We start from the raw sequence: 11,330 nt of genomic DNA, 5'->3' as shown, positions 1-11,330 counted from the left end.
GTTTTATCTCTCTATTTAAACTCCATTTTTTCTCCCTATTTAAACTTTATAAACCTATCTAAATTCAATAAAATTATTTTTTTTCTTCATTATCCTACAGCATTCCTCTAAAAATTCGAAATAATATTATTTTTACTTCATTATTGCTTTTTGTTGTCAATCTTTTTGGTATACAGAAGCATGTATAAATGTTTTGGTATACTGTGTATCAATGCTCTAAGTTGCAAACAATTTGGTGCAACTCTTTTGGCTACTTCTATTGCAATATATGACAAGTTCTTCAACTTGGTTAAAGTTATGCATTTTCCAGCTTACCAAAATGGTTTATGCATTTTTTCCAGTTTACCAATATACTTATGCATTTCCAGTTTCACATTTTTGCATTTACCAGTGTACCAAATGCATTAGGTACTTCTATTGCAGTATTAGCAAAATGGTTATGTGTTGGCTACTTCACTTGCAGTACACAAAATGCATTAGCATTTTTCATATTTACCAAAACAGTGCTATTGCAGATTTACCAAAACAGTGCTACCAAATAAGCAATGCAGTACATTTTTGAGAATTAGTCCAAATCATAACTACCAATCAATACAAAGGGATTCTACAACTAAGGATATCAATTTCATTTCTGTTAAAGTACAAGTACACCAAACAAAAAACTAATATAATTATCATGAAACAAAGAATCCTAACATTGCATTTAACCTCTCAATGTTTTCATCTTTTCTATTCATACTTCTTAATAAACCAAGAATTATCTTCTTCGCACGTGCACACATTGGAGGATCAAACCATTCTTTGAATCCACATCCCACACCACCCTGTCAATAACAATTTCAATAATGCTCACAATACTGCCAAATATTGACCAATATTAAAAATAAAGAAGAATTCAAAATTAGATAAGGAATATTGACAAACATGGCTCCCTCCACAAACCCAAAACTTTCAACCGGAATTTTCGCTACTCCAAGACGTTTGAATCCTCCATTCATTGCCACAATTACATATGCGCATAGGGATTGCATCTCCGTAGTGGTACCTCTATCTTGACGAAGTTGATGACGTTGAAGAAGAAGGGATTATATGGCAGTTGCAATAGGCGCGAAGTGTGTGAACTGACTAAAATGCCCTCAAAATTCAAGGTGAGTTAACGCAAAATTTAACGGAGGACTAATTTGGGAGAGTTTTTAAAAGTCAAAGGACCACATTGGATGCAATTGAACGTCAAAATGCAAAATTGAGAATGAGCAATAGTCGAGGGCAATTTTGCGAAAAATCTCTATTTTTAATGATTTAGAAAAATGATTGGGTTTTCTCTTAATATTGTAAAAAATTAAGATGCCTAGGTATCCTTAGTAATTTAGAGGAATCAAAGCCCACGTAGTTCTTGGTACGTACCTCAATGGATATTAGCTCATTCTCATTCTTGATCGGAAGTACCGGCGGAGGTTGCACGAGAACTAACAATAGGTGTAGCTTCAGATGATGTATCCATAGCCAACTATTCATCTATGCCATCCTCTTCATTTAGTGCAAGTTGATCTTGAGTGTTTTTTGGCATTTATCCCAATCCCTTCTTGACACAAATTTTGATGGAATCCGGAGAAAAACTTGATCTCTTATCATCAAATACTCTCTTACCGGCATTAAAAGTAGACACAGATGCAACTGTTCAAGCAGGACATGCAAAAATATCCTTTGCAATTGTTAACAAAAAAGAAAAATATTGTTTCGTTTCGTTTCGTTTCCAAATGTTAGTATATGATAATCATCATTTATTTCAAAACTAGAAGACAAATATGTATCTATTTAAGAAGAATTACCACTACCACTACCCTTTGATTTTTTTAATATTGTTGAAACAATAGAATTATGTCACTTACTCTTATGGACAACAACAGGATCAATAGATTGTGGTGCATAAATAGAAGAGTATTCATCATATAATTTTTTTTTAACAAACTAGAACAATCATCAATATACTTTTGAACACATTGAACATAGTTTGAAAAATACAAAGCGCTATAATATAATTCTAATAATCCATTCGATAAATATAAGAAATATTTTGAACTAAACCAGACAAAATACAGCAGCTAAACCATAAATATAAGAAATATCACTAAAATATGATACAAATGTATGTATCATATTTTGAACTAAATCAGACAAAATAAGATCCCCAATAAAAGAAGAAAGAATACTAACAATTGTAATGCATTTAATTACAACTAAATGAATATTAGGCTCATAAGCTATAAAGAAAATGATTTTGTAGCACTATCAAACGATTGAAGAATTGCACAAACATTACTAGCTACTTCCCAATGTTGAGTTGTAATTACACTAGCATCACTAATTTGATTACTATTATACAAAGTATGTATTACCTCATGATATGGAGCCGTTTCACATAACAATTTATATGTAGAACTCCACTGAGTAGATGTATCTAAATTAAAATGGGTCTTTTTTAAACTATGTTGTGCACATAATATTTTAAATTCACCTTCTTTTTTTTTTTTGTTTTTTTTTGTTTTTTTTTTGTTTTTGTTTCTATTGTATCTAAGTCATTTAACACATTTTCTAATTGGTTCAACTAAATCACTCAAACTATGAAGTCCTTATTGAACACATAAATTTAGAACATGAGCACACCATCTAATATGCAATAATTGACCATTAACAGATAAAGATAAGGTTTCATGTAAAAAGATCTATAGATCTAGTATTGGAAGAAGCATTATCTAAAGAAATTGAAAACAATTTATTTCTTAATCCAAACTCATCCAAAACATTTATTATTCTTTCTTTTATTTAAATTAAAAGCAGTATGAGATTCTTCCATCAATTCAAAACCAATCATTCTTTTTTGGAGTATCCAATTACAAGTAACACAAATATACCGTTCACTTTGAGGAGTTGTCCAAGTATTACTAGTTAAAGCAACACGGCCATTAAAATTTTTAAAATAATTAACTAACATAACATTTGACATATAAAAACTTGTATAGATAGCACGTTTTAAAGCACTTCTAGGTACTTTTTTATATTGTGATTATAAAGAATTTTTTAATGAATCTTCAAAATGAGTACTTTCGGACGAACTAAAAGATAATTCATCACCAATTATAAATCTATCAAATTCTTCAATCATTAATTCTCGTGAATAAGTAAAAATATCTCCACCGGTGGTAGCATACCCCAGCAATTTTGCGTTTGTTCCTGTGCCACTAGTTCCGGATTGTCAAGAAATTGGTTTTTGACTCCCCTTCATATTTGCACATATTTTACAATGTACTAAATATCGCTTAGAGGATCCTTCAATGAGTATTTTTTTGAGTTGTTGCCAAACCCATGTTGTTCATTTCCTCCCCTTGTCCATGACTAGGAAGAAGATTGACATCAACTATTCATTCTTGAGTAGAAAAAATTTGACGTTGATCAATTTCTTGTGAATCTTCTCCTTCATTAAAAAAATCAATTGACCTCTTGTCGGGATTGTCACTATAAGTCATAGGAGATTAGGAGTATAGGAATTAAAAATATAGGATTATAAGTTATTAAAAATTTATAGATTGAAATTGAAAATTTGAAATATTAAAATTTAAGAGGCTGAAAAAAAAAATCAAAGAATTAAATATAAATAAGAGTAATAAAATTTGTAAAGAGTAAAAAGAAAATACTTGGTGTACTCCCATTTTATACTCTCAACTTGTACTCCCTCTCACATGTTTTTGATGTAGACATTTTTATGTGAACCCACATAATAAAAATAACCAATCCTGATTTGTCACCTCAGGGAGTACAAATGAGGGAGTAAAATTTGGGAGTTCATGTAGTAGAACTCAGAGTAAAATTATGTTGTATAGAGAATTGTTGTAAGAGTGTTGTGTTGAGAATTTTTATTGGTAAAAATGAATTAAGGGTATATATAAAGTAGGAATAAGGTTTAAATTGGCCACTAAAAAAATGTAATTAGGTCATTAAACACTCCAAATGCGTACAATTTCACATTTTCACCAGATAGCAGGTTACCATCTATTTCATTAAGTTGTCTGCTTACGTCGGCCCTTCCCCCTCCTCCTTCATCTCCGGCCGGAGACGAAGGAGGGGGAAGGGGGTGGCGTGAAATGAATGACCTGTCACACGCCACCCCCTCTTTCCCCCTTCCTTCATCTCTGGTTGGAGACGAAGACACATCTCTTCGTCTCCAACCATAGACGAAGGAGGAGGGGCCGGGGAAGAGGGTGGCCGACGACCATCTCGGCGTTCTTTTCAAAAAAAAAATTAATTTTAATTTTAATTTTTAAAATTTATTATTAAAAATGTCATCTCACCATCCACGTAAACAGACAACTTGATAAAATGGGTGGTAATTTACTATCAAGTGAAATTGCATGCATACATTTGAAGTGTTCAATGGCCTAATTGTCCGTTTTTTTGTTCGACCAATTTGGACCTTATTCCTATAAAGTAAATAAAAAATAAAAATAAAAATAAAAACCCCAATCGGCCCGTGCAACGGCCAAATTTTTTGCAGTAATGAAATCGTTAACCAATAGCAATGGCAACAAAGCATGGTATCTTTGCCATGCTTTGCTGCCATGGCTGCATAGTGTTATTTTTGCCCGGCCTAGGCCGGTTATGAGCTGGTTATGAACTTGAGTCTGGGCCAATTTCAAGCTAGGCCACGGGCTTTATTTATAGGACCAGAGCCGGTTCTCTATAAGTCGGTTCCAATTCGGACTAAGCTCTTTCTAGGCCCAGAAAAACCCAAGTCCGCATTTTCCCGAACCGATTCAGGATTGCTTCAACCCTGAACCAACCCGTGGCCACCTCTAATTTGGGATTATATTGTTAGCCAATCTCAAGAAATGCACTTCATACAGAGAACCAACAACAGATTTCATTTGGTGTGGCTTGTAACACTCAGTATATGTATATCAACTCTAATAGAAAAATATACAGTAGCTCATCCAATTACAACAATAATATACCACAATGTCCCATAAGAGCAATAATAGTTGATAACATGATGACTGGTAGATGTCTTAGAAGAGAAATAATAATAATAAGCAGAGGTTTTTCCCACAAAATACAAAGGCACTGATACACAACCCAGTGAAAGCTGACAAATCCAACAATAACCACAATTTTCCCACCATAACAATGTCAAGGAAGTATAGTGAAAGGATCAGAAAAAACACTCCTCCAATATGCAGCAGCAACATAGAGCAGCAAAACTGCAGGTGTACGAAGAAAAATAAAAAGAAATCATCAAAAACAAAATTAAAAGCTTTTGTATCAAATGGAGCTCTAGACACTAAAGAAACACTGCAGAAAAATAATATACCATTATTGTAAATTAGAATGCATGAGTTTACATACACAGACTACAGTGAAAGCCGACGGATTGAGCAATGCTTAAAATTTTTAAAAAGCAACTGGGCAATAAAAAATTACTACTACGCATTATGCAATCTATTGCCAAAGATTGACTGAGAAAGTTATAGTTAGGTAGCATTGCAGCTTTAAAAACGATTCAAGAAGAAAAAACCAAATAAATATGAATTGAATCTCTTATTCAGATTCAATTTTTTAAGCCAAAACATATAGGAGGTGTTTGGTAAATAGCTGTTAGCTGATAGCTTTTAGCTTATTGGGTTAATGGGTTTGACTAGTTTGATAACATTAGCTGATTGTAGAAAAGTATTTGGTAAATTAGCTGTTAGTGATAGCTGATTACATGCAAAATGACTTTCTCAAAAGTCTAATCGAAAATGCTGCTTTGAGCAGCTTTTTGAATTTTAGCATTTTGGAGCAATAAGTTGTTACAAAAAGCTAATTAATTAAACACTCATATTGATTGTTTAACCAAGTCAAACAGCTAATAGTGGTCAAATAAGCCAAAATTGGCTGATGAGCTAACTATGTTATCAAACAGGGCCTATCTGCATAGCAGAAGGTGATGGGTGTTCTGTTTTCAGCTTAGATCTATGGATTACACAAATTTACAACTAGAATGCTGTTGCAGCAATTTCCAGAAATGCTTGGACCATTCAACCAATGCAAATTAAATGTCAAGCAAATGATCCAATAATCCTGAATCAAAATTAAGGTTGAAGGAGATGGAGATGAGCTAACAGATGCAGAAATTGAATGGAACAGACATTGCCCCCATTTCTTAAATGAGCTATACTAGATATTAGATAATAATATCATCCCTAGAAAAGCAGAGAGTAGCATAAGATGAAAGGTTCTGGATTTCAAGCACTGCCCTAAAACTATCAAATAAACCAATTTCAAATAGACTGGCAGCTTAAAGAAACCAATCAACAAAAAAAAAGAAAGGAAAGGAAACTAAGCAAAACTAGGAAGAGAAGAGAGGGTTGGTTAAAGAGCATGATACCATCCTCGCAAGAAAGAGATGCAACCAGAACTGTCATCATCGCAATGGTGATGATCACAGTGGTAAACCGGATAGGGCTGGTGTGATGGAGGAGGAGGGGGCTGCTGGTTGTTGAAATATCCTTGATAACCGACGGGATGCTGCTGCGGCGGAGGAGGATGATAAGGATAGCCTGGAGGTGGTGGATATACGGATTGCGGCGGAGGCGGGTAGGCTTCGTAGGGCGGCGGTGGTGGCGCGGAAGGCGGAGGATATACACTCCCATACCCTATTATATTATCAATCAAGACAAGAAAGAAACATGAATTGAGAATTGAGAATTGAGAGAGAGCATCATAGTATAGTTGGATTGGGGAATTTAAATTTAAAATAAAATAAAAAATTGAAATCCAGAAACGGAATTGAAGGAGTAGGAGTACCAGGAGGTGGATACGGTTCTTGGGGAATTTTCTCGTAGTTCATCTTCTTCCTAATTCCTAAATTGCTTCTTTTTCTTCAACTCCTCTTCCTCAAATACGATGAAATCACATACGTACAACCTTTTTCATTCCTATAGCCATTAATTAAATTTCAACCTCTCAATCTTATGAATATTATGAATTGGCCCTCAAATATTTCGTAGTTTAGCGTCAACACCCCACCCCACAAATAATCATGACCCCAACTCATCATCTCACACAAAGATAAAGATATTACTCCGTATATGTGTAGCTCTGTACCGGTGGGTTGATCACGTGGTGAACATAGAAGGTTTCGGGCTAGCTCTATCAAATTATTGACTTTATCGATACAAGCTAATTAATTTTTTTATTCTTTTTATTTTATCATATTGATCTTGATGAGAAATGTGTTGACTATGTTATTCACAATACCAAACTGTAGAAGAGTATATGAATACAATAATACGAGTCCTATCACAATACAATTACTCACAGATAATGGATTCCTAACACTCCTCCTCAAACTCAAGGTGGACAGTCAATGATATTGAGCTTGCCACGAAGAAACGTGAACCGTGGACCAGGTAGCGGTTCCACTTGATCTTTAGTGGAAATAAAATGCACTTGTAACTCCTTCTTAGCCACCTTGTCACGAACAAAATGATAATCGATTTTCACGTGCTTCGTTCTAGCATGAAACACAGGATTGACACAAAGATACGTGGCCCCGAGATTGTCACACCAAAGAGAAGGCGGCACCGCCATATCTACCCCAAGCTCACGGAGCAAAGAAACCAGCCATGTAACCTCTGCAGAGACATCAGCAAGAGCTTTGTACTCAGCCTCAGTGGAAGAACGAGCCACTGTGCGCTGCTTCAGACAAGCCCAGGAAATCAGATTGCTGCCGAGAAAAACCGCAAACCCACAAGTAGACTTCCTGTCATCTGGATCGCCAGCCTAGTCCGAATTCGAGAAAGCATGCACCGCAACAGAAGGAGACTTGTGGATATGAAAACCGAAGTGAATAGTTCCCTTAATATAACGCAAAACGCGTTTGAGCATGGCCAGTGTTCAGTGGTGGGAGAGTGCATGTGCTGACAAAGCCTGTTCACCTCAAAAGAGAGATCCGATCTCGTAACAGTAAGATATTGCAGAGCCCCAGCAAGACTCCGAAACTATGTAGGATTCGCGTATGGAGTCGGGACAGCCGTAGAGGGCCGAGTGAGTGAATCCAGAGTGACGTGAGGCTTATAGTCAACCATACCTGTACGTTTCAGAATATCCTGCATATAACGCCGCTGACACACCCTTGCAACATGCTCGGTCACACCCTTGCTCCGAAGTAACCATGACATGTGTGTGTGGCTGTGGCTCCTTAGGCTTGCGTCTGACCGGCCGAGAGTGAGCAGCTTAGCCGATAGGCACAACACCACCCGCAATAGAATCGGACACTGTCCGCGAGCTAGAGGCCAACGAAGCAGCATTGGAAGCAGCCACTTGCTAAACCTCGGAGTCAGTGGGCATAGCACAAGCATCCTACGCAGTAGGCACACACACATCGCTAACTCCCCAAGGTGGAACCGACACAGTTTTAGAAGCCTGCACAGACAAGGAAGTAGCAAACGGATGAACGGTTGCATCAAACCGTACGTGACGGCAAATGAAAACCTTGTTAGTAGCAGGATCAAGGCAACGATAGCCACAAAACGAGGAAGGGTAACCAAGAAACACACAAGGGGCATGGCACAAGCATCCGACGCAGTAGGCACACACACATCGCTAACTCCCCAAGGTGGAACCGGCACAGTTTTAGAAGCATGCACAGACAAGGAAGTAGCAAACGGATGAACGGTTGCATCAAACCGTACGTGACGGCAAATGAAAACCTTGTTAGTAGCAGGATCAAGGCAACGATAGCCACGAAACGAGGAAGGGTAACCAAGAAACACACAAGGGGCAGACCGGTATTGCAACTTGTTACGATTATATGAATGCAACAACGGATAACAAAGGCACCCAAAAACACGTAGGAAAGAGTAAGAGGGCGGAGACCGATGCAAAAGAACGTGAGGACTATCATTATTTAGGACATGGGTAGGCATTTTATTGATGAGATAGACCGCAGTCTCAAATGCATAATCCCAAAAACACTGCGGAACCGAAGCCTGAGCTAGTAAGGCTAGACCAATTTCCACAACATGACGATGCCTACGCTTTACCCGACCGTTTTGCTCGTGAGTATAAGCACACAATTATCGATGATTAATGCCAAGAGAGACAAACATGTTATGTAAACGCTTGTACTCTCCCCCTAAATCAGATTGAACAGGAATAATCTTTTGACCAAACAAACGTTCGACAAGTGACCGAAACTGATCAAAGATGTCATACAAGTCTGTTTTGGCACGCATGGGATAGAACCAAATAAAACGAGTATAGTCATCGACAAACAACATAAAATATCGAAATCCATTAACAGAAAGCAACGGCGCTGGGCCCCAAATATCAGTATAAACCAGTTCTAAGACACGAGTAGTAGTAGTTTCAACACGAAGAAGGGGAAACCAAGAGGATTTACCCAACATACATGCACGACACGAAATAGAACTATCACTAACACTAGAATTAGGCGAACAAATATTTAAAATCTGGCGAAGAACACGGGAATGCGGGTGACCCAGCCGACCATGCCAAACGGACGAAGAAGCATGAGAGGCCACTATCGCTGCATGACTTTGGCGAGACACAGGCCAGGAATAAAGATCCCCCGACGCATGACCCTTATAGAGGATCTCCTTGGTTAAACGATCCTTCACAAAGAAACAGTCAGGGTGAAACTCAAAATAAGCATTATTGTCCATAGCAAAACGCTGAACAGACAACAAAGACACAGATACCCCGAACATAAAGAACATCAGACAACTGAAACAATTTAGTAGGAGAAGCTACCGATGCAGACCAGTACTAGCAATAGTTAAGCATTTACCGTTACCGACACGAAGAGTGTCCGAACCAGCATACGAAGCGGCGGAAGTCATGAGCGACGAGTCCGAGGTGGTGTGATTCGACGCACCAGTGTCTGAAAACCACTACGCGGCACCAACGGAAGCCGCCTCATCCACTGGATAAGCTACGTTAGCCCGAGGACCAGGGGCACCATCATACCACTGGAAGTAGGAAGCAGCGGAGTGACCACCAACACGGCCGCCACCTCCACCTCCACTGCCACCTCTACCACGGTCGTGACCCTTTCCACGGCAACCGCGATTATTTTCGCCACGTTGCCCTCCAGAGTGACCGCCTCGCTGAACTGCCATGGCCACCAGAGCAGCAGCAACCCCAGCACCATCGTCGGCACAGATGAATGCCTAAGAGACCAGAAAATCCGACAGCTCGCTCAACGACAGCGGAGCACTTCTCATCAACAACGCCACCAGAGGCCGGTATTCAGACCGGAGGCCGCGGAAAATATACATATTTTGGTCTTCGAGAGTAACCGGACGACCGACGAGTGCCAAGTCCTCGATGAGAACCTGCGCACGGCCAAGGTATTCTGGAATGGAGGCATCTCCTTGCCTCAAGGCTTGCAATACCAAGCGAAGAGCTCTAGCCCGAGTCGTCAATCCAAGAGTCTGTTCGACCGACAACCAGAGCTGCCAGGAAGACGTCCGACCAACCGCAAGATGTATCATCTCCTCGGACAACCAGGAAATAAAGAGAGAAAGGACAGCCTTGTCATGTCGAAGCCAAGCCGCACGAGCAGCAGCCGGAGAGGCAGAAACCACATCAATAGCTCCAGCAGCAGCAACCGGCGACTCCTCCAGTGGACACGACGTACTCCCGTCAATGAACCCTAACAGGCCTTGACCATCAAGAAAGGGCAGAAGCTGAGTCCGCCAAAAAAGATAGTTCCGAGACGTCATGATAGAAACAAAATGAAGCGCGGAAGAGAACGAAACACACGAAAAATTCACCCATGACGTCGACGGGTTAGGATTTAATTCATGACATGTAAATGATACAAGCCACTTTATAAAATCACTATACGGCATGTAAATATGTAATGTTATCGGGGTAGGGATGTCAATCAAACTAGTCCGTTTGGTTTCGATTTCGAGCTAACCCTATCAGGATTCGGGATGTCTGACTTATTGGTTCGAGTTAATCTTTTCTTCTTCTTTTTTTGGTTCAAAATTCTTGACCCTAATCTTAAGATCTCAGGTTGTCGGGCTTATCATGCAAATTTAACTAAAACTTTTGACATTTTTAAATTAACATTCTAAACTTTCAATTTTAATAAACTAACTTACACTAATTAATATAAATGTATACATCATCATTCAATCAAGGAATATGGGTCAAATAGGCCATCGAACTGCACACGATAATGCAATTAGGCCACTGAACTGAAAAAACCAACAATTACGTCCCTAAACTAACCATTTTAAACAATTCTTCCAATTTCAAGGTTT

General features: G+C 38.5%; 2 protein-coding genes across 2 annotated transcripts; both read right to left on the bottom strand.

Moving 5' to 3' along the window:
* Positions 1–4,929: 4,929 nt before the first annotated feature.
* LOC109178685 (cysteine-rich and transmembrane domain-containing protein A-like) lies at positions 4,930–6,955 on the bottom strand. The gene is made up of 3 exons (XM_019328221.1): positions 6,838–6,955; positions 6,419–6,686; positions 4,930–5,252 (listed from the first exon to the last, which is right to left on the bottom strand). Exons 1-3 carry the CDS (start codon positions 6,878–6,880, stop codon positions 5,204–5,206), a joined length of 360 nt encoding a protein of 119 aa, XP_019183766.1. The 5' UTR covers positions 6,881–6,955; the 3' UTR covers positions 4,930–5,203.
* Positions 6,956–10,226: 3,271 nt separating this feature from the next.
* Positions 10,227–10,781, bottom strand: LOC109179097. Its single transcript, XM_019328666.1, has one exon. The coding sequence runs from the start codon at positions 10,779–10,781 to the stop codon at positions 10,227–10,229; it is 555 nt and encodes a 184-aa protein (XP_019184211.1).
* Between the last annotated feature and the right edge of the window lie 549 nt (positions 10,782–11,330).

The sequence above is a fragment of the Ipomoea nil genome, unplaced genomic scaffold (genome assembly GCF_001879475.1).
Source record: "Ipomoea nil cultivar Tokyo-kokei standard unplaced genomic scaffold, Asagao_1.1 scaffold0179, whole genome shotgun sequence".
In the NCBI taxonomy this organism is placed as follows: domain Eukaryota; kingdom Viridiplantae; phylum Streptophyta; class Magnoliopsida; order Solanales; family Convolvulaceae; genus Ipomoea; species Ipomoea nil.
The sequence above is the reverse complement of the archived record's forward strand: the minus strand, read 5'-3'. Positions and strand labels throughout refer to the sequence as shown.

Bases quoted from the DNA above. Each gene is read 5' to 3' on its own strand.
- LOC109179097 (XM_019328666.1), bottom strand. From the start codon at position 10,781: ATGACGTCTCGGAACTATCTTTTTTGGCGGACTCAGCTTCTGCCCTTT.
- LOC109178685 (XM_019328221.1), bottom strand. From the start codon at position 6,880: ATGAACTACGAGAAAATTCCCCAAGAACCGTATCCACCTCCTG. The intron at 6,687-6,837 runs GTACTCCTACTC...ATAATATAATAG, and splicing joins AGAACCGTATCCACCTCCTG to GGTATGGGAGTGTATATCCT. The intron at 5,253-6,418 runs GTATCATGCTCT...GTACACCTGCAG, and splicing joins ATCTCTTTCTTGCGAGGATG to TTTTGCTGCTCTATGTTGCT.